This window comes from Nanorana parkeri, unplaced genomic scaffold (genome assembly GCF_000935625.1).
Source record: "Nanorana parkeri isolate BGI_ZX_2015 unplaced genomic scaffold, ASM93562v1 scaffold97, whole genome shotgun sequence".
Lineage (NCBI taxonomy): Eukaryota > Metazoa > Chordata > Amphibia > Anura > Dicroglossidae > Nanorana > Nanorana parkeri.
In genome coordinates this window covers 1,271,926-1,298,181 of record NW_017306365.1, presented here as the reverse complement: position 1 = coordinate 1,298,181, position 26,256 = coordinate 1,271,926, and the positions used below count along the sequence as shown (strand labels likewise).

Sequence of the window (26,256 nt, the reverse complement as noted above, 5' to 3'; positions counted from 1 at the left end):
TGCTTTCATCTAATAAGTGTGACAAGAAGAATTTTGTGCGACTCTTACCTCTAGTGATATATCATCTCTCATAGCCAGGTTCTGACTGACACTAGCAAGAGATGCCTGTTCAATATCACGAATACATCGGTTGATGCTATCAATGGACTGGTCACATTCCCTCTGTCCTGGTGCTTTGTCCCTACATTGAGAGAAATCAAAGTGAAATACCAGTGTGATTCTGTTGGGCTTTTATGATAAAGCATTGAAATATTCCAGCTTTATATCTAGTCATCTGAAGGTTTTATTCTCCTGTTGCCATGATGGAAGACAATTAAAAAGGATCAACAATAGAAAGGTTTAATATTTACATCCTCTGTTCCTAGAAAAGCTTCCTTCACAATACAGACAAAGGCAATAATAAGGAAAACTGTGAAACAGCCAAAACACAAAATATTCTTAAAAAGGCCTATAAAATTTGCTTTTAAAAAAACTGTATAAACATCCAAAAGATTCAGGACAATGGTTAAAAAAAAAACAGAGTGTGCAGTGATATTTTACAGCACAAGGGTGGATTCCTATAATAGTAGTATGATAGAAGACAACAGAAAGTGTGGCATTTAGGTGATACCCTTTATTCGTTAATTTAAGTTATTAGAGATGCAAGCCTTAGGAATTCCTTAGATCCCTTCCTCAGGCTTTTCTGCAAGGGATCCAAGGAATCCTGAAAGCTTGCATCTTTAATAACTTAGGCTAGCCAAGGGTACCACTTAAACGTCGCACTTTCTGCACTAATCGATGGCTAAAACGTTACAATACTCTACTACAATAATAACTACAAATATGGAGTCACCTATATAAAATTGTCATGGATGGGGCAGAACAATTTAGCAGTCCCCTGAAGTACTATGGCTACAAACCAGTGTTAGTTTCATAGACTAAAAATGTGTCACAGTTTTCGTCAGCTGCATGTTTTCATTGACGAAAGCTAAATGAAAAATAAAAACTAAGTAAACAACACTAAAACTATGACGGAAATGCATTGCAATTTTCTCTACTGGAGATCTAGTCCACAAAACTAGACTAAAACTAACAAAATTCAGATGACTAAAATACGACAAACTAAAATACAATTTTTAACCGACTAAATAAACACTGTTACAAACAAAAATCCACTTTTTACTGTCTCGTGTTCTTTCCATACCTGATGGATGTTATCAAGCTCTTGATTGAGTCAGACACAACACGCGAGTGACCAGCCAGGCTTGACCATGTTGGTGGATCCTTAGGATTGATAGCTAAAGAACGCGCTGTCTTTATAAGTGATGATGAGCTCTCCAGCATAGTGACAGCAGATACTAAGATGGGTTCCTGAGCATTGGACCCCTGCAATGAACAATATTGCATAAATAATTAAACAATATAGTTATACCAATAGGGAGAATGCATTTTTCAATCCATCAGGTTCTGATACTAGTTTCTCTGAATAAAGTGAACGATATGTTACAATAAAGGAGCACGGTTTATCACAGGCAGGACAAAAATAAAATATTCTCCTAGACATAGTTCATTGCAAGGCAAACACATTTTTTTGTGCTCAAAGAGGTTTGGGATAACATTTGCACAAAGGACCTGAAAAGCCAATCCACACAGCTGTTTAGAGCTGAGCTTGCATTACTGATGCCTATTATTACATTCCACATGTAATCTATTCCTAATATTAAATCCCTTCCCATCCACACTATGTAGAATGATGTTTCCCTGCATGATCCTCCATGCAGCAGGAATGTTAAAGTGACACTAAAAATGCATTCAAGTACCTTTACTAAATCACAAAAATGTGTATCACTCAGTTGTAAATCCTCAAATTCTCTCTGAATTAGTGCCGACACTGTCCTACACTGGAGGGTGGCTACTGGTGCAGACACTGGAGGGTGGCTATTTCTGTTCCCCATGGTCCCTGTGTGTGTTGTACAGAAGTCACCACTCCAAGCTCACTCCTGTGATGGACTACAATCTCCATACAAATTAGTAAACCAAACATGCAATTGTAGTCCATCATGGGAGTGAGCTTGGACAGGTGGCTACTTTACAACACACAGCTAGATCTTTGTTAATAGTTAAGGTACTTGAATACATTTTTAAGATTTAACTCCTGAGCTTAGTGTCACTGTAATCTACATTCCCATTTTCACAGTTAGTAGCCAATATGTGAGCAAAACAATCAGAGGTATGATAGTTAGATCTATAAATAAATGAAAGAACCGATATAGGCTTCCAGATGGATAATATAAGGCCATTGAACAGAATATCAAGCAGCTTCTCACCTCTGCACTGATTTGTGCAGCAATACTGGCAAATTCAGGGTTGGATGCAAAAGCAGTCAAGTTCTCCACAGCTGAAATGAGAGGAGCAGTGGCTGTGCAGCATTTCTGACGATTTTCATCTGAAAAATCTCCGTCTAAGGTCTGGGAGGAGAGGGGGGGAAAAAAAATAGACAACCACCAAGTGAATAATACAGTTAAATTGCTATGGAAATGAACCTACGCTAATGATTACTGTAAATCCATAAAACAAATTATCATAAATGCTTCTCAGTTTCATTAACCATAGATTGCTATAGAAACCACGAATACAGTGATTCTACTAAATTAATGCTGAGACAGCCGAAAGGAGCTGTGAGTTTGTGTTGTAAAGTTATAAAGCAAATGGTCAGAAAAAGTAGAACATTAAAAGCTGCAGATTAGTGAGACAACAGGGAGAAGCCCCAGGACTTTCACAGACAGTTAATTTTGGAGCAGGAGTTAAATGTATAACTGCAACCAAAATCAAGAAAAACCCATGTAATATATTCATTACTACTTTTACATTAGTGCCACCTTTAAATTAGTTATTTTATTAGTTCCACCTTTAGTACAGAAATAACTGGTCGCCCATCCAGTCCCAGGAAAAACAGAATGCACAGAATACTTTTTTGCCTGCAGTGAATTCAAGGCAGTGTTTGTCACCCTGTGAAGTTTATTACTTATGTTGTCACTACTGATAAAATATCCTCCTCCCTGCTAATCAGCGCAGGCCTGGTATGCAATGGGGTGCTGTGTCTGAAGGAGTGATGCAGGGAACGGACTTGGACCTCCAGCAGAAGGAAGATGCAAAAGAAACTGAAAAGCACATATAGGATTTGAAATATGCTGTGTCAGCCATTGTGAATGGCACCTTCCCGGCAGATGTGTGTTGCCAGAAATGGTACATGTACCATTTGTGGTGCGTTTTGCAGTCCATTCAAATGAATAGGCTGCCTTAACAAAGCACAAATTAACATGTATGAACTAACGCAATTTAACAGTGTGAATTGACAGTATAAGGTTCCTCATCCTGCAAGGTATTTTCAGGACAGAAATCTACAATTACAGATTACATGGGCAGCCCCACCTGCTGGCCAACTCGGGTATTGTGGTACTGTTTAAAAACATTTACTTGTCTATTCACAAAAGGGTGAAGAGTTTGGAGAAGGCAGAAGAAGTGAACAATCTAGACCAAAATCTCTGATATGGAAACATTCTTCAATTCAGCTCACTTTCCAGTTCAGCTATGCTGTCCTAGATTGTTCACTTCTCCTGCCTTCTCCAAACTCTTCACCCTTTTGTGAATAAACCTGTTAATTTCCAATGGGAACTCTTGAGGGTCTATTTAGAAATTTGATATATATTTTCTCGACTGTTGATAGGATTCCTCTATCCTCTTTCTAGAGCGGCTTTAGGTCTTAATTTATTATACATTTCCACTTTAGTCTCCTTTCCAGAAGCGCGGATTATCTATTTCTTATCTATTTAGAAAGGCCTGTTCACACTAACCGGTCCGCTAAACCACTCCATTTTAGCTGGCAGGCTAATGTGTTGTGGCAGCTTCGGCAGCGTGCATTGTATCGCACACTCCTGGAACTATCACTGTTAAAATGTTTTGTTTTTTTAACCTTATGTGGAGCGTACAATATTCAGGTCCCTGCACGGTAGTCTGGTGCGCTGCGTTAACATGCAGTGCCTTTGATAAAATGCAGTTGTGGTGTAAAGGAGAGACATAGAAAATAATAGTTTTCTTTGTGTGCTTGTGGTGACCTGCGTTGATCCAATGCAGGTCACCGCAATGTGTGTTAATGTGCCCTAAAGGATTTATTTGCAAATGTTTGTTAGACATTCGTTCATCTGTATTTTATGACACTAAATGTACAGAACAAAAAAAAAATTAGTCGTATATGTATAATGCAGCAGATGGTACATCCTTATTTTAACTGAAATGTGAGGGGAAAATCTTGACCATTTTCAGTGAGGATTCGGCTAACATTTTCAGAAAATGTACCTATAATTTCCAAACAAGATTCACCAATCAGCAGACAAGATAACAGATTCCAATAAAATAAATCTTATCCCTCACATTTGAACTGAAACTAAATTCGCCCGTGTGCGACATTACACATGAATCCTCTCAAAACGAATGCCATAAAATACAGACGGACAAACATCCAGAAAACATTCGCTGAGCAACTGGCACAATTTAAATAGGATTTCTTCAGAGCATCAAACACTTCAAACAGCAGCAGGGTAGATGTCTTGCTACAGTTTATGTTGAAGGGGGGAGCATCTCCATATACAATCATTCAGTATCAACTGAAGAGTATATTGTACATGTAGTGGTTTAATAACTAAATGATGAAATTAATGAACAATGTAAATTTTAAAAAGACAAAAATGGAAAAAACATACAGTATGAGGGGAAAAAAAACCTCATACAAGCTTGATGTTCACAGTGGGTGTTATTTATGGAAAAAGAAGCATGTTGAGAACCATAACAGCCATTACCATTAGGGACCTATCTACCCCTAAAATAATACAGCTGTCTTTAAAATGTTCTACAACAAACTGACTAAAAAACCAACAGGATTTGTGCCACCAATACACAAGCCGTAATGCAAGTCATTACTTTCAAGATGTACTACTATACAAAAGTGTTAGGCACTTGCGAAAAAAATGCCGTAAAGTCAGGATGATTCCAAAAATAATGCAATGAATAGTATTTATCAATTAACCTACAAAGTGCAAACAGAAAAAACAATATTTAGTGTGTCTACCCTTAGCCTTTAAAACCACATTAGTTTTCCCAAATACACTTGCACACACACTTAAGGATATGGTCCAGTGAATCATTGAACAATTATACCAAAAAGGTGCTAATGATCAACAAGATAACATGTAGGTTCAAATATATTAATTCAGTTAAATACAAGTTAAATAATCAGTGGTGTAGGAGGAATAAAACTGGGTGAGGAAATGACATGCTCTACACAATGGCTAGTCTGAAACACAGTAACAAGACCCGGGGTGGTCCAACTGCATCAACAAGGTCTCTCAGAAGCAGAAATTTTAAGATGGGCGTTTCCAGATGTGCTGTCCAAGCTCCTCTGCAGTAGGACAAATAAACAGGCTATGCTTAGGACTGAAAACAGTTGTTTGCCAAGTAAACTTGATGCAGCATATGAAAGACATATGTGGACTTCCCTTCGCAATCAACTGTCCAATCGCACCATCAGCTCAAACTTGGGAAAAAGCAATGGGATCCTGGTACATCCCATCTACAGTCAGGAAAAGTCTGATCAGAAATGGCTCACATGTTAGACTTCCAGCAAAAAAAACTGATTTGCAGAAAAAAAGCAGCAGGTGCTCTAGACTTCTGTGTACATGTGAAATATTTGGCTAGAGCAGAAAGCGCTTGTTAACAGAAGACCTGGAGAGTACAAAGATCGTCTTTAGACAACATTGCGTGTGTTTTTGTTAGGGCCTTTTCAGGTTTGGGGCTGCATTTCTGCACATGCAGTTGGGGATTTCATCAGAATTAATGTCTCAACGCTGAAAAGTACAGGCAGATACTTTTTCCATTTTTCAATGCAATCCCAAATTCATTCTGCAGCAGGACAATGACCCAAAACAAGTGAGACAGCCCAAATCCACAGAACTGTGGCTATTTCTCATAGATGTTTTGAACATCCTACCTGCCGAGGTAAAACTGTGTGTAAGTGTATCTAGGAGAATGCATGCAATTGATGAGACTTTTGCACAGTAACATTTATTCATCAGTATTAGAAGGGTCAATCACTGGTATTAGAGTTTCAGCAGATGTGGTCAGGCTGAATAACCTAGAAGCTTCTTCTACCCCTCAGGAATTTCAGAGGCAAGATTTCTGTCGTTATAATAAGTACGTCTTACACCTGCTGAAGGTTCTTCCATTTTTTTATATTACAGGAGCAGCTCTTCAAGATTTATAAGGATATGCAAGGTGGTGGGACAGCTCAGTATTGCAATTGGATGGTTCCTCAAGAGACTTATAAAACAATGCACTGTTTCAAACTATAAGTGCCTACTGAAATATCAGTTTTGGGCAGTCTTTACACAACCCCCCACCAGGATAAATAACTTTACAGAAATACAAGGAATTGCAAAACGATTCATAAATGAATGGCAATTTCAAAGACAAAGCAGCCTAAGAACATAGCAAGACCAGAACAAGGAGTAATCCACGGAAAATATTAGAGAACAAAGAATATGTTAAGACAAAATAATGCAAACCCCCCCCCCCCCAAAAAACAATTTAAAGTACATCTCTGCCATACATGCAAAGAGGCTGCAAAATACCTGCTCATCTGCCAAAAATGAACTCTGGCAAAAATGAACTCGTGCATGCCCAGCTCAGTGCACAGGCTGGGCAAGCTAAAATAAAGTAACTCCCATGTGTGGGATTACATCATCAGGGCCCGGCAAATAAAAGGGCTGAAGAATCATAACCTGGAATAAGACGGGGATTAAGATGTTGCTGGCAAGGGAGAACTGGAGGGTATTGCTTTAGCAAGCAAATCTGCCATAATGTGCTAATATGCTACACATACCAGCACATTAGGGCTAAAAGCCCCAGCTACATGGCAGCCAGCTAACTACTAGTTTAAGAGAAGGTCAACAATGACAGTCATTCATGTTCTTCCACTACAGGTTTCCTATAGGTTTTAGCACCTAGATATTCAGATTATTTCAATCCATTAAATTTATGATTAGCAATTTTATAAGCTCTGTTCTAAACAGAAATCAATATAAACACAGTATATGAGCATTCAACAAATCAGGCATAATTCACTAATTGCTGAACTACAGATTAACAATCCTGATAGAAAACACAAGAGTAGACGTGTACTTTAACAAACACAGTGCGATTACCTTGATGGTTTTCACTAAATTGGCAGTACTGTTCGCCACCTCTTTGGCCGACTGGACAAAGTGCCTCTTTGCCACGGGATTGGCTGTTTTGGAAGATGCAATTCGGCAGGCATTGCACAGTGCGGATGTGTGTTTGGCAACTATTGTGGCAGCTGACAGAACCTACAGAACAAGCAGACAAGCATAGACAGAGCCAGCAACAAACAAAATTCAATGTCCTGTGTTGCAGTTACAAACATTTCTTGCAAACTATACATGCAAATTTACATCCAAGGCTAATACATACAAACACCAAACAAAACCAGACATGTATTTTTTCTGAAAAAGCCATACATTAAACAGATTTTAAAATTGCATAAAAAAATTATGAGCAAAGAGCAAAAATCTGTAGCAACCAATCAGCTTTAAGTTTACTAACATCACATCAGTAAAATACAACTTGAGTGGTTCTTATGGGTTACCCCACATTGCTCATTGTTCTTTACCTAATTAAAACATAATGGTTTAAAGCAAGTAGTGAGAATGTAAATTGATTTCTTCAAAAATAAATAAAAAAACAAATTTTTGCTTTTATAAATGACAATTACCTGAGATGGACTGCTGGCAGGATCAACTAGATTCTGGCATGCCATTTGGATGGCTTGATTGGCTCTGGCAAACTGAATAGGATCAACAAGCCCCTGCTGACCAGCCTGGCTATTGGGATCCGAAATACCTACCAGGTAGGCCGCCTACAGGATGATATACAGTAAGTCAGTTTCTGGTTCTTATTCCACATAATTGTATTGTTATTAACATAAGACAACCCCTTACAAAGTAATCACAAACAGAAGGGCTTCTTCAAGTGAAGCTGTGCTTTGCCCATGCCGGGAAAAACAGGAACAATTTAATGCAGACTTTCCTAGAACCATATACTGTACTTGACTTTCCTTTTGCTCCCACGCTACCTAGTTCAGCCACCAGGAGTGAAAGGAGAGCCAGTGATATGAATATATATGACTGTACTGAATGGCCCAGCTCCTCCGGACATGCTCCCCCATTCTCAGAAGCACCTGTTAATTCTTTTAGGTCTTGCCACTGAATGGCAGGGAAGTGAAAAAAAAGGAAAGTATATACTGTTGCCAGCAAATGTATAAAATATAAACTATATACGCCAAACGTAAAATACATATGGAGGAACTTCGGTTTAGAGAAAAAAAAGCTAAATAGAATGGCTTAGGTGTTAAACAAAAAGGAAAAAAGGAAAATAAAAAAAACTTTTGCTGCAATACTTACCTTGTCTACAGCACCGACAACCACCCTATTCATTCTTAATGGCACCTCAACGCACCTTACCAAGGCACCTGTGCTGGAGCATGCTTGGTGAGCTGTTAAACAAAATAGTGGATGCACTTTTTTTGGTGCATTAGGCAGCCCAAATGAATGGCCCCCAATAAAAATAAATGGAGTTTGCATCATGTATGTGCAAAACGAGCCACAGGCGAGCTCAAAAGGATTGGCTGTACTAAGTCAGATGCACATGATCGACTTGCAGGACTAGGTAAGCACTAGAAGTAATCTTGTATTTGCAGAATCTGCTTATAAAATCAGTACAAATCAAGCCCTGCTTAACATATGACAAGCACTCTGAGCCTCACCTGGGCTCCAGCCTCTGTAAGACCACACAATGCCTTAGATGCTACACTCACGCACTCCCCAAATGCTGGCAAGTCTCCCGTTTTGGCATTCTGAGAGATTCCCGCCATGGATTCTCCAAGTACCTGTTGAATGGTAATAGAACAAATCTCAAACCTTATCATTGGCACATTTGTCATCTCTGTAATATGTACACCTCATATTACCTTAGAGTTCTCCATCACACTCTCTATGCAGTCAAAGTAGGATAGATCACTGACTGGCTCATTGGGGTTCTCCAGCATCCCCTTTACCGTCTAAAAAGAATAAAAAAGCATTATATTTTCAGAAAACAAAACAGCTGAAGCAGGTATAAATGCTTACACATGCAACTTACTAACCCTAACTCCATTCATGACAAAAACACTAGAGAATCTTCTTGCTGCAGTAATTGTGTTCTATCTGCAATTAGTACTACAAATGACTACATTTTCCTCATATCTTTCACATTTTAATTCTAGGTCTCCAACTGTGGTTCAAAATCACTTCACTCAAATAAGATCACAAGATAAAACACATATTAAAACACAAAGCAATTTCAACTGAAAGAGAAAAAACATGATATAAATGATTTTTGTTTAATTAAATCTGTGTGAAATAAAATCTGATATATAATCAAATGTATTCAAACCAAAAAAATAATAAAATCAACTTAATAGTAGTAACTTGGCAGTGAGATACGGGTACCGCATAAATACCAAGTTTTTAGGTGCATATCAAAGTCTGAAATCAGAAAACATACTTCCAGCTCACGCAGAGCATTGTCGCATTCCTTCTGTCCTGGAGCCTGCTGAGTACATATGGTGATCAGTTGGTTTATGCTCTCTGTCACGGCCCTGGAAATACACAAAAGAATTTCTGTGAAACCACAATGTGCGTGCTGGTATTCTGTTCACACAGAGACAACCTATATTATTTTATTCATTCTGTAAGATAAAAAGGAAAGTTCTGCATATTTAAGAGAAAAGCATGAACAGGAGAAAAGAAAGATGATATAAGGAAAAAAAGAATTATGGTCTGTGACACGAGATAATTCTCATTTATAGGGAAAAGCGCAATTCAGTAAAAAGAGCACTGAGACATGAAACAGACAAAAAGGTGACTCCTCTCTCCTACCTTGCAGCTGCTGCTAGAAGATTTTTGGCACTTGGAGCCCCAGAATCCACAGAAAGAGATTTTGCTGCAAGAAGCAGTTTGCTAGATGCCATTGAGATTGTCTTCAGATTCCCTATAACTTGTACCTGGTCATCTTTATTCTATAAAACAACAATCAGGTAAGAGGTCTACCGGAAGTAGAACAAGAGAGTGTGACAGACACAGGACTGCTTTCTCAGTGGAAACAGCTTCTATAAACACCATGGCTATTACTGCATGTATTCCTGTCCTGTCATACACCCTGGATAGACATGCCTGTTTTGTTATTAAGTTGAGTTAGCAATGCCCTATCTCTGGGATCTCATTGTTACTGGATCATGTATTATTCAACACAATGAACCATATCCATTTCAGAACTTCGCAATGGTTCCAAATAAGAAAAAAAAAAGTCACAGGATCATCTAATGAACAAAAAAAAAAAAATAATAAATGTGTGCGTGTATATATTATACACACACACAGTTTCTCCTTTGCAATTCTCTGTTGTACAATGTTCCTAATTATTGTTAAGGAATTAAATGTAGTCTCTGTGGGTTTTAGATATACGCAGTTGCAAGGATTTTTTCTTCATGATTTACACATGTAGCTTAAAACATGTTTTTAAAGTGATATTAAAGCCTCCCCTTTTTGAAGCCAGTTCATTGCCAATTTAGAGACTTGCTTAGTATTGCTCTTCTTCCTGTATGGACCAATACTGTCCCCCTCTTTCTGGTTTAGGATGGCTTCTTTCTCTTGCAGTGCCCTACGGAGCCACCCATTAGTTGACACTTCCGTTGGTTATGTGCATCAATATAAAAACAAAAACACCTTGGCAAGCCACTCCTCTGCTCCTGCCTCCAAGCTAATTGATGGACAGCTGCCGGAGCATGCTATGTCCCTTTGTGACCGTTACTCATTGTTCACCGCTCTCAGACAGGAAGCCAATAGAAGCAGTGTTGAGGGACCCGGAGCCTTTGACGGTGTACAATAAAGTGTTTTTGCACCTTTATTGCAGCCCCCCCCCAAAAAAAAACAGGTGCAAGAACGAGCAGGTTGCTACACAGCAACAGTGTGAACACAGTCTAAAAAAGCCTGTCCCCTACTCGCATGTTGTAATGCAGGACCGCTGGATTCTGCGTATAAAGAGCAGTCTCTGTGCATCAGTTTGACATGTCTCTCACTGAGCCAGAGCTGTACAAACAACAGGGAGTGTGAGCTTTACTAATTGCATCCCTCAGCATGGGTTTGGACCACTGCTATGGTAAACATGGCTCTAATTTCCGATGGTTCCTGCTGAATAAAAAAAGTAATGACAGGGGTTTTAACCGATTCTTATGCTGTCCAAAAGTAAAAAGAAAAAGTTTGGCTATACATAGAGTAGAGTTTTACTTCTGTAACCACATTGGCTTTATAAAATATACTCAATTTTCAACATTTTCTTTGCGTGAGCACACTCCATCTGCTTGCACAAGGAAACAATACCTCCGATGTGATTTCTACACTATTCTAAAATCAAAATTACAGAATAGTAACTTAAACTAAGACATAATCACATAGGGTGGCTGACATCCGGTACCTGTGTCTGTCCAGCCATTTCAAGACCAGCATCGAGGAACTCATCAAAATCTTCACTGAATTTTCCAGAAGCGACTGCCAGCTCCCCGCTCTGGCCACGGGAAGCATGGACCACCTCTCCAGCAGACTGGTTAAGGTCCTCAGCTGCCTGATTTAGTTCACTCTGTGCCTCCTGGAAAGACTTGGTACTTGGAGGAAGCTAAATGGACAATTAAAAAAAAATGTCTCTTAAAATGAATGGAATTATACACAGTAGCTACCATGAAAAAAATGTTTTCTGCAAGCAGTACTGGAACTACAACATTCCTGTGCTTGTAAAGGGAGGACAGGAAATCATCTGAGACAACAATTATAGTGCCTGTTTAGTGATGTCTCTTTGCCAAATGCTGAACATGACTGGAGCTTTTTTTTTTTCTTCTCCAAACAGTATTTAACAGAAGGCTGTTCACATTCTAATATATGAGACACACATTTCAGATGAAGACCCTCTGACCAGGTCTACATATCTATAGCTCACCAATCCAAAGGATCATTTATTTACCTCAAAGTTGGAAGTCTATGATTCGGAGGCTAACATTTTGTGGGAAAATTATATTTTACTTGCTTGTCATTGAGGTTATCATCATCCCATGGAATTTGGTTAATTGGAAAACATGTGTAAGCAAAGAATGGTTCCTAGTTGTTTTTTTGTCTTTATACATTTTGCATAAAGCAAACACCAATAAATGATACATTATTTCATAGCAAGAAGTAGGAATGCAAATTAAAAATAGCTTGTACAGTATATAGTAGGTCTAGTAAGGAACACAAGGTTTTTTGAAAAAAACTTAAACCCCCATATTCGAGTCAGAAACACTTAGGGGTGGGTGGCCAGGGGCCCCATATCTTTTCATAGCACTGAGGCTTATCCCTGTGTTGAAAAGTCAATTTGTTATATTGGCAGGGCAGTATTTATAAGCAGTTTCCAATCCGACAAGGATGAAGATTTTCTTTTCTAGGTAATATCTTTCTAGTTAAAAAATACAATATATGTTAAAAGGATGTGACTGTAGGTCCCCTAGGACACAATTATGTGGGTAAAGGATATTAGGGACACCTAAAGTCACCTTAGATCAAAATTGTTAACATCTACAGTTCCATAGTGCATGTATCAAATCAGCCCCTAGAGCACAAGATAAAGGTTTGAATACCTAGATTATGGTAACTGGAGTAAAATAGGTGGTGTAGGTGGATTCAAATTCTGCCAATTTAGGTTCAGAGATTGGCATCACCTGACTCTGCCATCTCTCCTTGGCTCTATCATATCAGAAGGTGTGTTCTTTCAAGAGGGCAGAATAATAATAGGTGGAAATTAGTTTAGTCTGATCTGGTTGCCTAAAGTGTTTCTCAAAATATGGGTACGTCAACGTTACATTTTGTATGCCAAATTGCATAAGTAACACGTGTCTCAGTTGGTGAAATTGGAGATAGTGTGGGTAAAGTCCAAAATCCTCCTGGAATTGGTGAAGTGACCTGAACTCACCAGGAGTGAATAACTGGTATGTACTCTCACCGGTAAGTGTTAAACCATAGTTATGGGAACACACAAAAACAAATTAGGTACCAATCATACATACAACCATTAATTCAGAAAAAGATTCTTTGAGGGGAAAACTTACCGAATCCACCAAAAGCTTTTTGCTGGACTCTCCAATGCTCTTTAAGGCCATGTCTACATCCTTTTGCCCAGGAAGGCAATTCACACAGTTATTCAGCGAGTGAGATACTGCCTTGGCCACCTTCAAGAGGACAATAGATTATTATTAAAAGGATCAAGATAGCATCACAAAATAAAGATTTTTGTACTCACCTTGAAATCCTTTTTTTTTGGAATTCATTAAAGCAGGGCTCGACAAATCCCAGACGCCAGTTCGCCATGGCGTCAAGAAATGACGTCCTGGTGCCTGGGCTTTTGTCAGCCCCTTCACTGTCCCCCGCCGCATCAGCTCTGCTACCCATTCTCTTCCCCAGTGTCTAAAATAAAATATGTTGTGAACATGTGGCACTAAAGCCACCTGAGGTTTCATTAGTACCTGTGAGCCAGAAAGCTGGTAAGGGTTGGATGGCTGGACGTGACCAAAGTCACTGTAGGCAGGCAGCAGGAATGAGTCAAAGATTTAACTTCATCGTGATTCTTTGCAATGTAGGAACAGCTGCGCGGAGAGGTTTCCTCAAAGCTGTATTGCGGAAAAGAGTATGAAGCGTGTGACACTCCACCTAGCAGATGACGTTGTGCTCAGTCTCAAAGCATTAACCCCCTTCCTTAGTGCCAGCAAACCAGCAAAAATTGTGAAATTAAAGGTGCTCAGTGACCTATGTACTTGAGGGTAGCTCCTGATGCTTAACCAACTGGCTCACTCACAAAGCCTGGACCTGCAAAGTTCTTGACGGCTTATTTACCAGAATGGAGTCTGGATAGCTGCAATCAGACATACTGTCTCTAGCAGCAGTGTAGAGAAGTCTATAATCAAAGGACACTAGTAAAAATGAGGCATGCTACTAGCAGGAGTAGTTAACCTGGGCTGGGCTACAGTTTTTCTGTTTGCCAGTGTCCAACCCTCCTGTAGGCAGCGGTATTACTCAAAAGGTGAAAGACTTCCTGTGTATTGTTACTTTATTTATGCCAAAGTTTTTTAAAGTAGGGCCAGGATCTCTAAAAATCGCATCATGCAAAAGTTAATAAAAACAGTGAAATTATTAAACCAAGGTCACAAGGTAGTCAAAACCGACCTTAAGTTTTTTTCCAGCTGTATTTACTGAGGGCAACTTATAACATCCAAGTGAAATATATATAATATAATATGTCAGAAAATAATAAAAGAATTAAAAAACAGAAATCACAGAGTTGGAAAAAGGATCACCCCCTTGTGTTAGTATTTTGTTAAACCACCTTTTGCTTTAATTACAGACTTTAGTCTGTTGGAATATGTCTCTAACTTTGCACATCTAGACTTTGTAATATTTGTCCACTCTTCTTTGCAGAACTGCTCAAGTTCAGTTAAATTTGATGGTTACAGTTTGTGGACTGCAGTCTTCAAGTCATTCCACAGATTTTCAATGGGGTTTAAGTTTGGGCACTGACTAGGCCATGCAAGGACATTCACCTTTTTCTCCTTCAACCACTGTGTGGTAATTTTTGCTGTGTGCTTTGGGTCATTGTCATGTTGGAAGGTAAACCTTCTTCCCATTGACAACTTTCTGGCAGAGGGCAGCAGATTTTCCTGAAGAATTTGATGGTATTTTGCCTCATCCATTTTTTTTTCTATCCTGACAAATACTCCAGTTCGTGCTGCAGAGAAACACCCACATAACAGGATATTACCACCCCGTGCTTTACTGTAGGAATGGTGTTATTTGGATGGTGAGCTGTACTGGATTTCCGCCAGACATATCGATTGGTGTTGAGGCCAAACACTTCAATTTTAGTCTCATCTGACCATCACAACTTTTTCCATGCGGCCCCAGAATCTTCAAGGTGCGTTTTAGCAAAGCTTAGTCGTGACTGCTTGTGGCCTTTCTTGAGTGGCTTTTTTATTGCAACCCTCCCATACAAGCCACATTTGTGGAGAATTTGTGATATTGTTGTCAGGCGACACAATGACCACTCTGTCATAAATTCCTTTGCTGTAGGCCTCTTGGAAGCCTCTCTGACCAGTTTCCTCCTGGCTCTTTCATCCAGTTAGGAGTGACGTCCTAATCCAGGGAGGGTCTGTGTTGTACCAAATACCTTCCTGTTCTTAATAATAGACTTCTAGGCATTGATAAAGCCTTTGAATTTTTTTTGCATCTCCTGACTTGTGCCTGTCCACAACTTTATCCCAGAGATCTTTCGATAATGCCTTGCCACTAATAGTTGATTGATTGCTTCAGTTGCACTACCAGGGACTGAAATGCTCCAGGAAAGCTCTTTTCATGCTGTGCTAATCAAAATGATCACTGCTCATCACAGTTGAAAGTCAAATGGCTTTGTGTGCCATTGAGAAGGTGATTAACTACACCTGATTGAGTTTACAAGTAATTTTTAGGAGGGGGTGATCCTTTCTCCAACTCATTAATTCTGGTTTTGAATTTTTTTTCTGACATGTTGGTGTTATATGTTTCACTTGGATGTTATAAGTTGCACCAAGTAAATACAGCTGGATAAAACAAAAATTGTGTGTCTTCATTTCAGGCTGCAAAGCAACAAAATATGATTTTAAAGGGGGGTGGGGGGGGTGTATTGTGCCCAGGTCAGTTGCATAGAAAAAAAATCAGAATGAAGTAATGTATGCTGCCCAATTCAGTAACATAAATCACTGAAAATCACTTTTCTTTCACAGACACATGTTGGTGTTATATGTTTCACTGATAAAACAAAAATTGTGTGTCTTCATTTCAGGCTGCAAAGCAACAAAATATGATTTAAAAGGGGGGTTGATTCTTTTCCATCTCCACTGTACGTATGGCACCAATGGTCTAGACCCCTGGTACCTGTTGGGTACCAGGGGTCTAGACCATTGGTGCCATATGTACAGTGGAGATGGAAAAGAATCACCCCCCCTTTTAAATCATATTTTGTTGCTTTGCAGCCTGAAATGAAGACACACAATTTTTGTTTTATCAGTGAAACATATAACACCAACATGTGTCTGTGAAAGAAAAGTGATTTTCAGTGATTTATGTTACTGAATTGGGCAGCATACATTACTTCATTCTGATTTTTTTTCTATGCAACTGACCTGGGCAAGTCTCTGTTGGATCTCTGCATCCCCTGGAGCCACAAGTGCTTGTTTCGCTTCCTGAATGAGATTAGCTGACCCGTCCATCACATCTCTCGCTGAGTCTAACATGTCACTGGCAGCTTGTGGGTCACTAGTGGAAGCTGCAACTCCTCTAGCTGCTTGTGCCAAAGTTTTCAAAGCCAACGCAGTCTCTCTTGCAGCAACACCTAAACAGGAAAGATAAAAACACAAAATAATAGGCATATGATATAAAAGCAATATTACTGTAGGTCATTTTTCAAGAAAGTTTAAAGGTAGAACTATAAGAACGTAGATGAATACAAATTCAACATTTATACAAGCCAGCCAAATGATTTATCTCTCTGTGCCACACTGCACAGCCAGGAACAACACTCTACTTCTTCCTGGTCTAGCTTTACTGCTCCTGGGATCACCAGCCTGCTAACTGGAGGGAGAGGGGTCACTCAAGAAGTTGAATTGCTAAGCATAGAAATAAGCTTGCCAGCAGCCTGCCTGTGCATTGTGGCACATAAATGCACATCACAAGATTGGCTTAGAAAAATTACAAATCTTTTTGTAGAAAGACAATACACATACAGTCTTGGGAAAAATATACCCTCTTTGAATTCTATCGTTTTAAGTATCATAATAAAAATTTAGCTGGTCTTAAAACGAGGTAAATACAACCTCAGATGACCACCACATGACATATTACATCATGTCATTATTTTACAAACAAAGCCAACATGGAGTAGTTACACTTTGTGTACACCCTTGCTGCTTCCATCAGAATTAAGAGGCTAAGTAGCAGCCAGGTACTGCTCATCAAAAACCCTTGATTAGTTGTTCATCAGCAAGTGTGATCACCTCTAAGCGTTTTGTAATGCTTTCTCTGCCCTAAAAAATGCTTAAACAATATGACCCCCCCAAAAAAAATCCCATTAATTTATATGGCCCTGTTGACATCTGAGCATTCTGTCGCAATAAGCAAAACACTCACTGGAAACAGTACATTAACTTTTTTTTTGGCAGATTACAGCTAGATTTGGCACCATAAAATCAACAAGAAACACTTGAAAATGCGCGTTCTGTGGTGTTTTTGTACGCGTTTGCTCATTAACATCAATGAGCTACAATATGCCCACAAAAACGTGCGACTTGATTTATGCGTATAAAACATGCATACAGGTGTGCAAAAAGCATGCATCAAAAATGAGCTAAAATGCTGTTGCCTAGGTGTGAACCAACACTAAAAGCAAAAGTTTTACCAGTTTGTTGGTCTGGTGCATTCAGGTGTGCTAAGGAGGAAAGACATCAGCAATTGACGGAATAAACGTCAGTCAAAGTACCGCAGCGCTGAACACTGAAAAATGGCCTGGCCAGGAAGGGGGTGTAACACCCCGGTCTTCAAGTGGTTAAAGAAGCAATTGCTGCTGCCCATCAATCTGGCAAAGGTTATAAGGCAATTTCCAAACAATTTCAGGTCCATCATTCTACAGTGAGGAAGGTTATTTACAAGTGGGAAACATTCAAGACAGTTGCTCATTTTCCCAGGAGTGGATATCCTAGCAAATTCCTCCTAAGGTCAGTCCGAGCAATGCTCTGGGAAAGAGCAAAAAAACGGAAGAGTTACATCTCAGACTCTTCAAGCCTCAGTTACCATGTTAAATGTTCATGACATTACAATTAGAAAAAGACTGGACAATATGTTTTGTTTGGAAGAGTTGCCAGGAGAAAGCATAGTCTCTCTTAAAAAAACATGGCAACACAGCTTAGGTTTGCAAAGTTGCATCTAAACAAACCACAAGACTTCTGGAACAATGTCCTTTGGACAGACGAAACCAAAGTGGAGATGTTAGGTCATAATGCGCAGCGCCATAATGGGTGAAAAATAGGGATGCACCGATACAAGCATCGGTATCGGCGGCGATACCGAGTATTTGCATGAGTACTCGTACTCTTGCAAATACTCCGATACATAAAAAGAGTACCTGTGCCGCGTCCGCCATCTTCAGGGACCCGAATCCGCCGCACACAGGACCTCCATCGCGTCTTCAATGAAGCAAGATGGCCGCGACCTCCTCTGTCATCTGCTCCATTCTGACCTCTTCTCCCGCTGATTGGCCGATTGGATGATTGACAGGCTTCCTCACCAGTCAGGAAGCCTGTGAGGAAGCTTCCTGACTGAAAGGTCAGAATAGAGCAGATGTCACAGCCTAGTCATCTGATCTCTTCTCCCGCTGATTGGCCGATTGGATGATTGACAGGCTTCCTCACCAGTCAGGAAGCCTGTGAGGAAGCTTCCTGACTGAAAGGTCAGAATAGAGCAGATGTCACAGCCTAGTCATCTGATCTCTTCTCCCGCTGATTGGCCGATTGGATGATTGACAGGCTTCCTCACCAGTCAGGAAGCCTGTGAGGAAGCTTCCTGACTGAAAGGTCAGAATAGAGCAGATGTCACAGCCTAGTCATCTGATCTCTTCTCCCGCTGATTGGCCGATTGGATGATTGACAGGCTTCCTCACCAGTCAGGAGGGACTGGTGAGGAAGCCTGTCATCAGACAGGCTGGCTGTATCTTCGAACGACGAGAAGTCTAGATGAATGGGCACTGTGCACAGAAAAGGGGGCTCTCTATGCCCATTCATCTAGACTTCTTCTCGTTCGAAGATACAGCCAGCCTGTCTGTGGGACTCCAGCCTGTACGCACTGAACACAGCCGTTGGCGACTCTCCCTCTCTCAGCGCCGCAGCGCGGCCTGGCCAGCCATGCATGCTTGCTGTTAAGACCCGCCACCTTAGTGTGGCACAGCTGTATCCAATTCTGCATACCTGGCTTTATATTATAAAGTTCTTATAATATAAAGCCAGGTATGCAGAATTGGATATAGCTGTGCCACACTACAGAGTGTTCATGTTCTTCATAATATTAAGAAAATCATGATTTTGTATTGCTTTAGAAAAAATGTGACCTGTGCCTTTAAGAAAAAGTATCGGTAATTGGTATCAGCGAGTACTTGGGAAAAAGTATCGGTACTCGTACTCGGCCTTAAAGTGGTATCGGTGCATCCCTAGTGAAAACTAAACATAGCATATCAGCACAAACACCTTATACCAACTGCCAAGCATGGTTTGGAGGGGTGATGGTTTGGGCTTGTTTTGCAGCCACAGGACGTAGGCACCTTGCAGTCATTAAGTCGATCATGAACTCCTCTGTATACCAAAGTATTTTAGAGTCAAATTTTAGACCATCTGTCTGACAGCTAAAGCTTGACCAAAATTAGGTCATGCAACAAGACAATGAACACAAGCACACTAGCAAAGTGTTGCAATGGCACAGTCAAAGTCCAGACCTCAACCCGATTAAAATGCTGTGGCAGGAAGAGAGCTGTGCAAATACCCATAAACCTCAGTGAACTGAAGCAATATTGTAAAGATGAGTGGGCCAAAATTCCTCTACAACGATGTGAGAGTCATACAGAAAATGATTGCTTCAAGTTATTACTTGTAAAAGGTGGTTCTACGAGCTATTGAATCATAAGGTGCACTTCGTTTTTCACACACAGCTTCTCCATTTGTTTATGTTAATAAAATAAATAATGACACGGTGTAATGTGTCATGTGGTGGTGTTCTTCTGAGGATGTATTTACCTAAATTTAAGACCTGCTAAGGACCACATATATTCATTATGTCCTCATACTGAAAACCATAGCATTCAAAGAGGGTGTACTTTCTTTTTCACACAACTATGTATTTAAATTGCATATAGCATTTGCCTAGATATCTGCTTTTACTTGAATATTTGTTCCTGTTCTGCTGGGGGATTTTGGTTTTCATGCCCACTTTTGTGTTTGCTTTCTAGTTCTTCCAGTTGCAGTCTATAAAACATAAAATCTGTAAAAAGTCCAACAGGAAGAGCCAATTCTGTCATAATGGCCAATGAGACAAACAAATTAAGGAAATATGTCAGGTGGTTTAACTCTCTGCCACTTAACTAAAAAATTATATTTCAGTTTGTGGCATAAGAGCAACATTCCAGACTTTGTAATGTCAAACTGACATTGTGTTATTTTCTAACAAGAGAATTCGGGATCAGCATAGTACGTAGGGATTCACCGAAACTTTGGCCGCTGAAACACGGACAGAAAAATGGCACTTTGGGCAAAAACATGGGGAAACATGAATCTTTTGCAGTGATGCACGGAAGATATTTAATTTTTTTGTTATTTCTGTTTTGTTTTACACTTTTTGCATATATCTACGGCTTGCTAGCAGGAGATATATGCAAAAAAACCCAGAGGGTTTAATAACCCTTTAAGATAATGAAAAGTGATTCCTTTTTGCACAAAGGTTTTCCAACACATTGGAAGAACTCTTTGCGAATGTTAGTCAGCCATTGTTTTTCAAGAAGAAAAACAAAGATCCTTCTTTGTATGCATGTCTAAGGCGCACTGGGCAATTCTGGATCGAGTTTCTGGCAGACCCCTGGACTTTGTAACTGGTTTGAGAAATGCAACTTCTCTATGCCTTTCTTACACAGATATTAGGGCCGATTTACTAAAAGAGCATAGAATCTACACTCAAAAATTGTGTAAATAGTCATGTGAAAAGCATCTGCACATGAATGGATATTGTAGAATTTGGTTTTCACAGGACTGGATATTCGAAGTAAATATTTACACATTTTTTATGGTTGAATCTGTTTTTGAGAATTCAAGAACAATAAGGACAAGTTAGAGGTGGGCAAGTGAAAGTGCAATACAGAAATAGTTAACGATCAAATGAATATGATCTAGGCAATCCAAACAAGTGCAAATAGTCACATTACACAGAAGCTACTACATCCCTGAAAACACCAGACTACTTGTCTAAACGGTTTAGGAGCATGAAGGAACATGCAGATTGGTGAGAATGGTGTGATGTGGCACAGGTGCGGTTATGCGAGTATAGGAAAACAAAGAGATGGCCCCGACGTAATCTAATCATGGTTACAAGTAGGGAGACAAAGAGCTTAGAAAGAAGATCAGAGTGACAGATAAACAAAAGGCAGCGTAGAGAAGAAAACTAGGTCCAGCTGGGGAAGAGCATGAAGAAAAAGGCCACAAAAAGGGAGCTTATGTAAGAATAGGCATTATGTGAGTCTATTCTTCAAACCATTAAGATGTAGAAAAGTGTATCCACACCACCCGCAAACTGTAAAATTTGTTGGAGTCAGAGTCTATAGCAAACAACTCCTCCATACGCATGATATCATTCATTGCGTTAATCTTCAAAGTACAAATTATTTTTTTTATAGCATTAGAAACATTATATTCTAGGTGCGTAAACACACATACACTCGTGTTACCTGCGTACAATATGCAGGATTTATGGACCCGAAAGCACCCTTTTCCATATTTATGTGCGCATCTGAACAACGCAAAAACCCGACCCTATATGCAGCTGTATGTGGCCGTGTATTTGCATATGCTGCACAGAGATGCGCACAGGAACAAGCGCAGCGCGCATCAGAACGCAGCGGTTTTTATGCTCGTGTTTATGAGCCCTATAGGTCATTATATAGAGCAAATAGTTTAAGCCAAAGCAACATATCAGGGGACAGTCCCACCAGATATGTATACAAGTGCCACTCTCCACTCCACATCTCCAACAAGTATCAGGAGTATTTGAGAAAATGTGATGAATAGAGACAGAGTCTCTGCACCAATGAGAAGGTATTTGGAAATTCTTCTCTTGGGTGTAGCATGATATGCATTTTCATTAATAAAGAGAACAAAAATCCATCCCATAATACACAAGAAAATGACCAAACCCTTCACTACTCTCCATATCTCAACTAGAATCTTTATTATCTGGCAGCAAGCAGATAGATGGGTTACCAAGCTAAAGGATGAAGTTGTACCTTGCCTTAAATGGATAACAATTGTGAACAAATGAAACAAAATACTAAGTGGCTACAAGTACCAAATCATATGTGTTTACTTAGGGAGCACTATGGTGTAGTCATCTGCAAAGGAGGGCCTGCAGCTATGTAATGCTTTTTAGATATCCGTCTAAAAATATCAGATAAATGTAAATAATTATCACTGCTTATCGTTAGTTTGTAAATATATATGTACACAAGGACAGAGATATATTCCATCATAGAAGTAGGTTCTGCTCTATGCTGAAGCTCTGATCTCATTGGTAATATATGCCAGATTGAAAACCAAAGCCTTTCTGCAGTCTCTAATAATGTGAAATGCTGAGAATCCACCAAAGATGCAATCTTTGCTTAGGTTATAAGTGACAGGATTTACGACAGTCTATGCGAAGATATATTATCTGGTAATTATAACATATTCGCTATGGATTCCCGTGAAGTGTAATCTTTAGTGACTGGTCCAATATAAAAGCATTTAAAGGAGAACTACGATGCAAGTTATTTCCACTCATCCTCAAAGTTAGAGCCGACCTGTAACAAGGAAGCTGGTCACAGGTCAGCTCTATAGATCGGGAAGTGAACGAACACATACCGGCGCTCCCTCACTTCCCGATCGTCTCCCTGCAGAGAGCAGTGACTGCCAGTGACCCCTCCTCGCAGGGATTCCCCCCAACTCTCTCTGATCCTCCAGCGCTGAGTAGAGGAACGGACAGGGGTGGGGGTGGGCACAGCTGGCTCATCCTCTAGATAGGCAGAGCCCATTGTTAATTAGTCAGCTGGGTGGATCTCGACAATATTTCCGGCATCCGTCCCGGCTGCGGCGCTCTCAGTATATCGCGGGCAATAGACCGCTATATACTAAGCTTTGGGTCACGGGAGGAGGTTAGTATATGTCCTCCCGTGACCCTAAAGAGACCTATGGAGGCAAACACTTACCCCATAATTGTCTTTTAAAGGCATCTTGTGCAGTTTACTGTGTTCAGTCTTCCAGAGCAATCTATCTTGTATTACAGCACTAACTGTACTTGTTCCTCTATCCTGAAGTAATTGTTCATGATATCTCACCTAACCAGTTTTTCACTAATATCACATTTTATATTGAAAACTAAAACAAAAGTTAGCAGTTCTTATTTAGGAAGAAATATTCACATATAAATGACAGGCCATATAAGCCATACATTAATGCATAATAGGACTAACATATCAGTGTATAGAGCACTGCATTTAACACTGAAAGCTCTCCTTATTTTTACACAGATGACACCAAATTGTTTCAATATGAAGGAGCTTTTTAAGACATGTGACATTTATCAGCCCTAATGTGACTTCCATTGTAAAGCCTTGGACTGGAGCATACTTTAGTGGTTCATAAAATTCACATGGATACTGCATTATGTCAGTAGATAGAAGCATAATGCTCCTTGTGCAATATGTTCATTTAGCTCATTTCTCTTACATCAGCACAGAAACCATTTAACAGCTTATTTGAGATACAAGCAATCATCTTCTCAACACACAAATAGAGACGGAACATCTGGTGCTGAATCAAAGTGACAGTGATGTGTAAATGATTTTCTGAGTGGCTGTGAAAGCCTGAAGAATGGTCATACCTGTGTAATGTTCATTTCCCTGAGCAGCACACGTCAACAACTGAGCCATGGATGAACCAACGGTCTTTGATGTGCTACCAAGGTCTTGGGCACACTTCTCCAACTGCAGATCCACAAAAGGACAGAAATAAATATTAGAAGCTCTAAAAATTATATTTAAGTCAAAATGTTATAAGCCAATTTACATGCTAATAAAATCATTTACAATGGATGCTGGTTCTTGGTGTGTAAAAGATTTAGTTTTCCTGCTGAATCAGTTGGTCCCAGATTGGACTGGACATACCATTATAGGGTGGCTGCTTTTCCTTTCAAGGTTCCTATTAAACCACCCTTGTGTGTGCTAGTAAACGCTGTGCGTCTATACAAACACGTCACAACGACAAGTCAAGCCACTCCCCTGCTCCCTGCTCTTCCATTCTCCAAGTTAGTAGATGGACAGATACTAGAGACTGTGTTGTCCTTGCTGAATACACACAAAAGGATCTACTGGCAGTCCCAATGATTTGCAGAGTGCAGTGATCCAACAGACTATTCTCACTGTGGATTCTGGGTGGGAATAGCGCGGATAGTAAACACCCAAGGGATTAAAGCTGGCCATGAATTGCACAAAATCGAGCTGTATGTGGCACTGTCACCTTAGGATAGGCTCCATGGTAGCCCTATGTGTTTTTTGATTTATTCAAACATTGAATATAGCATTAACCCATAGGGTTATCCAGATGTCAGACAAATAGGGTTCCAGTAGTCACTATATACTTTTGTTAAATAGTGTTTTTCAAACAATGATTGTATTGTTACTTTCCTGAGCTTTACTGTTTGTGCACACATTTGAATTTTATTATTTAATTTTAATGTAAATATTCTTAGACAATTCAACATTACCGTTTCCCCTGGAAGAGGTTTCAACTGGCTATCTGTAGCTGCCATCTTAGCATCCTGCAACTCATTCTTTAGAGTCTGAACAGCATTCAAAGCTGAATCGATTTCCATAGGTCCGCATGCTTCGTGAGCCTGTAAAACAATGTAAAAATTGTTCCACTACAGGAAGCAGACAGGTGCAAGGCATTTCGACAACAATGCCATATGCAGATATCTCACCTTCTGTGCTGCGGTACGTAGCTCAGCCAAGCTGGTAGCAAGATTTTTCGCACACTGACCTAACTGCATGGCTGCTGCCTGATCGGCCACTGTAGGCACTGCAGCCTTGGCAGAAGCTACCATCTTACTCCCAGGCTATGTTATAAAAAGAAACGAGATAAGAACAGATGAGTGAATTATGGTCTACTCAGATTTGTAATCTGTTAAATGATACATCAAAATGACTGACATTTGTTATGCAAGGAAAAAAATATCATAAATCCCTAAAGTTATATCATTATAGTTCAAACCAAAATGTATTATGGTAGCTTTGAGCACAAGAAAAAAAACAAAACAAAAAGACACCAGAGGACTTTGAAGAGTGCGGAGCTTTGTTCAACCATTCAGTTTGATATGGCTTAGTGCGAAGCTGAAGGCAAAACAGCTGAACGGACTGAAGGGAAAAGTACAGTGTGTTTTTAATGAGATAAGGCAGACACTAGGGCATAGCATTTACCTGAAACATACTGCGGTGAGATCCACATGTTTACCTGATCGCAGCTCCATATTTTAAGGGTGGTGATGTATACACAGGAGTCTCCCTCTATTAGCTATCTTTATACAGTTACCCATAATTATTTAGCTTTTGTATATAAAGATATTTTCATTTTAGTTTGCACTGACTGCTTGTCCATGGCTATTGGTTGAAAGCAAATCATCATGAGATGCTACAAGGGTCAAAGTATTTACTGACCTCTCCCTACTGGGATTAAGGATGCCCATAGTCTTTTGAGTGCAGACAGATGTGCATGCATGATCTGAACATCCTCAGGCTCTTTAGCAGTGCCTTGTTTGGCAAAATGTTCCTGTATTTCTGAATAGAGGTGAACACTGCTGATCTCAATGTAAAATGTAAAATGTTCGTCAGGGCACGTTGCTTAATATAACTATCCATTTAAATTACTAAAGATACACCATGTTACTTGGTTCTCTGCAGCTGTGTTTTTTTCCTTTGATGGAGAAAATCAACAAAAAGGATACTCCTGCATAGGACTGTATGGGGAAGTAGTTATCAACCTGCTATATAACTGCTGGGGTGATATCAATTTGCCAGAGACTGTCTGCTGTTTTCAGTCACTCTTACAGCTATCTCCATTGTATTAAAGTGAGAAACCATGACGCAAAACTAGAGAAGGATGCAGAGCATGCTCTTAAATTGAGCAAAAATGGCTGCCCTGTTCTTAGATATATTGAAACAGTGTATGCATTA

At 39.8% G+C, this 26,256-nt stretch overlaps 1 protein-coding gene across 1 annotated transcript in view; it reads right to left on the bottom strand.

The window, feature by feature from the left end:
* The window catches only part of TLN2 (talin 2), a 183,044-nt gene that overhangs the window by 26,875 nt on the left and 129,913 nt on the right, over positions 1 to 26,256 (bottom strand). The window contains exons 25-39 of the mRNA XM_018552804.1: positions 25,008 to 25,142; positions 24,792 to 24,920; positions 23,910 to 24,012; positions 16,376 to 16,584; positions 13,277 to 13,396; positions 11,620 to 11,817; positions 10,026 to 10,165; positions 9,652 to 9,745; positions 9,077 to 9,166; positions 8,873 to 8,995; positions 7,823 to 7,966; positions 7,236 to 7,397; positions 2,307 to 2,447; positions 1,184 to 1,365; positions 49 to 181 (exon numbers count right to left, since the gene is read on the bottom strand). Coding sequence (XP_018408306.1) covers positions 49 to 181; positions 1,184 to 1,365; positions 2,307 to 2,447; positions 7,236 to 7,397; positions 7,823 to 7,966; positions 8,873 to 8,995; positions 9,077 to 9,166; positions 9,652 to 9,745; positions 10,026 to 10,165; positions 11,620 to 11,817; positions 13,277 to 13,396; positions 16,376 to 16,584; positions 23,910 to 24,012; positions 24,792 to 24,920; positions 25,008 to 25,142 — 2,103 coding nt within the window. The remainder of the gene's footprint in view (positions 1 to 48; positions 182 to 1,183; positions 1,366 to 2,306; positions 2,448 to 7,235; positions 7,398 to 7,822; positions 7,967 to 8,872; positions 8,996 to 9,076; positions 9,167 to 9,651; positions 9,746 to 10,025; positions 10,166 to 11,619; positions 11,818 to 13,276; positions 13,397 to 16,375; positions 16,585 to 23,909; positions 24,013 to 24,791; positions 24,921 to 25,007; positions 25,143 to 26,256) is intronic.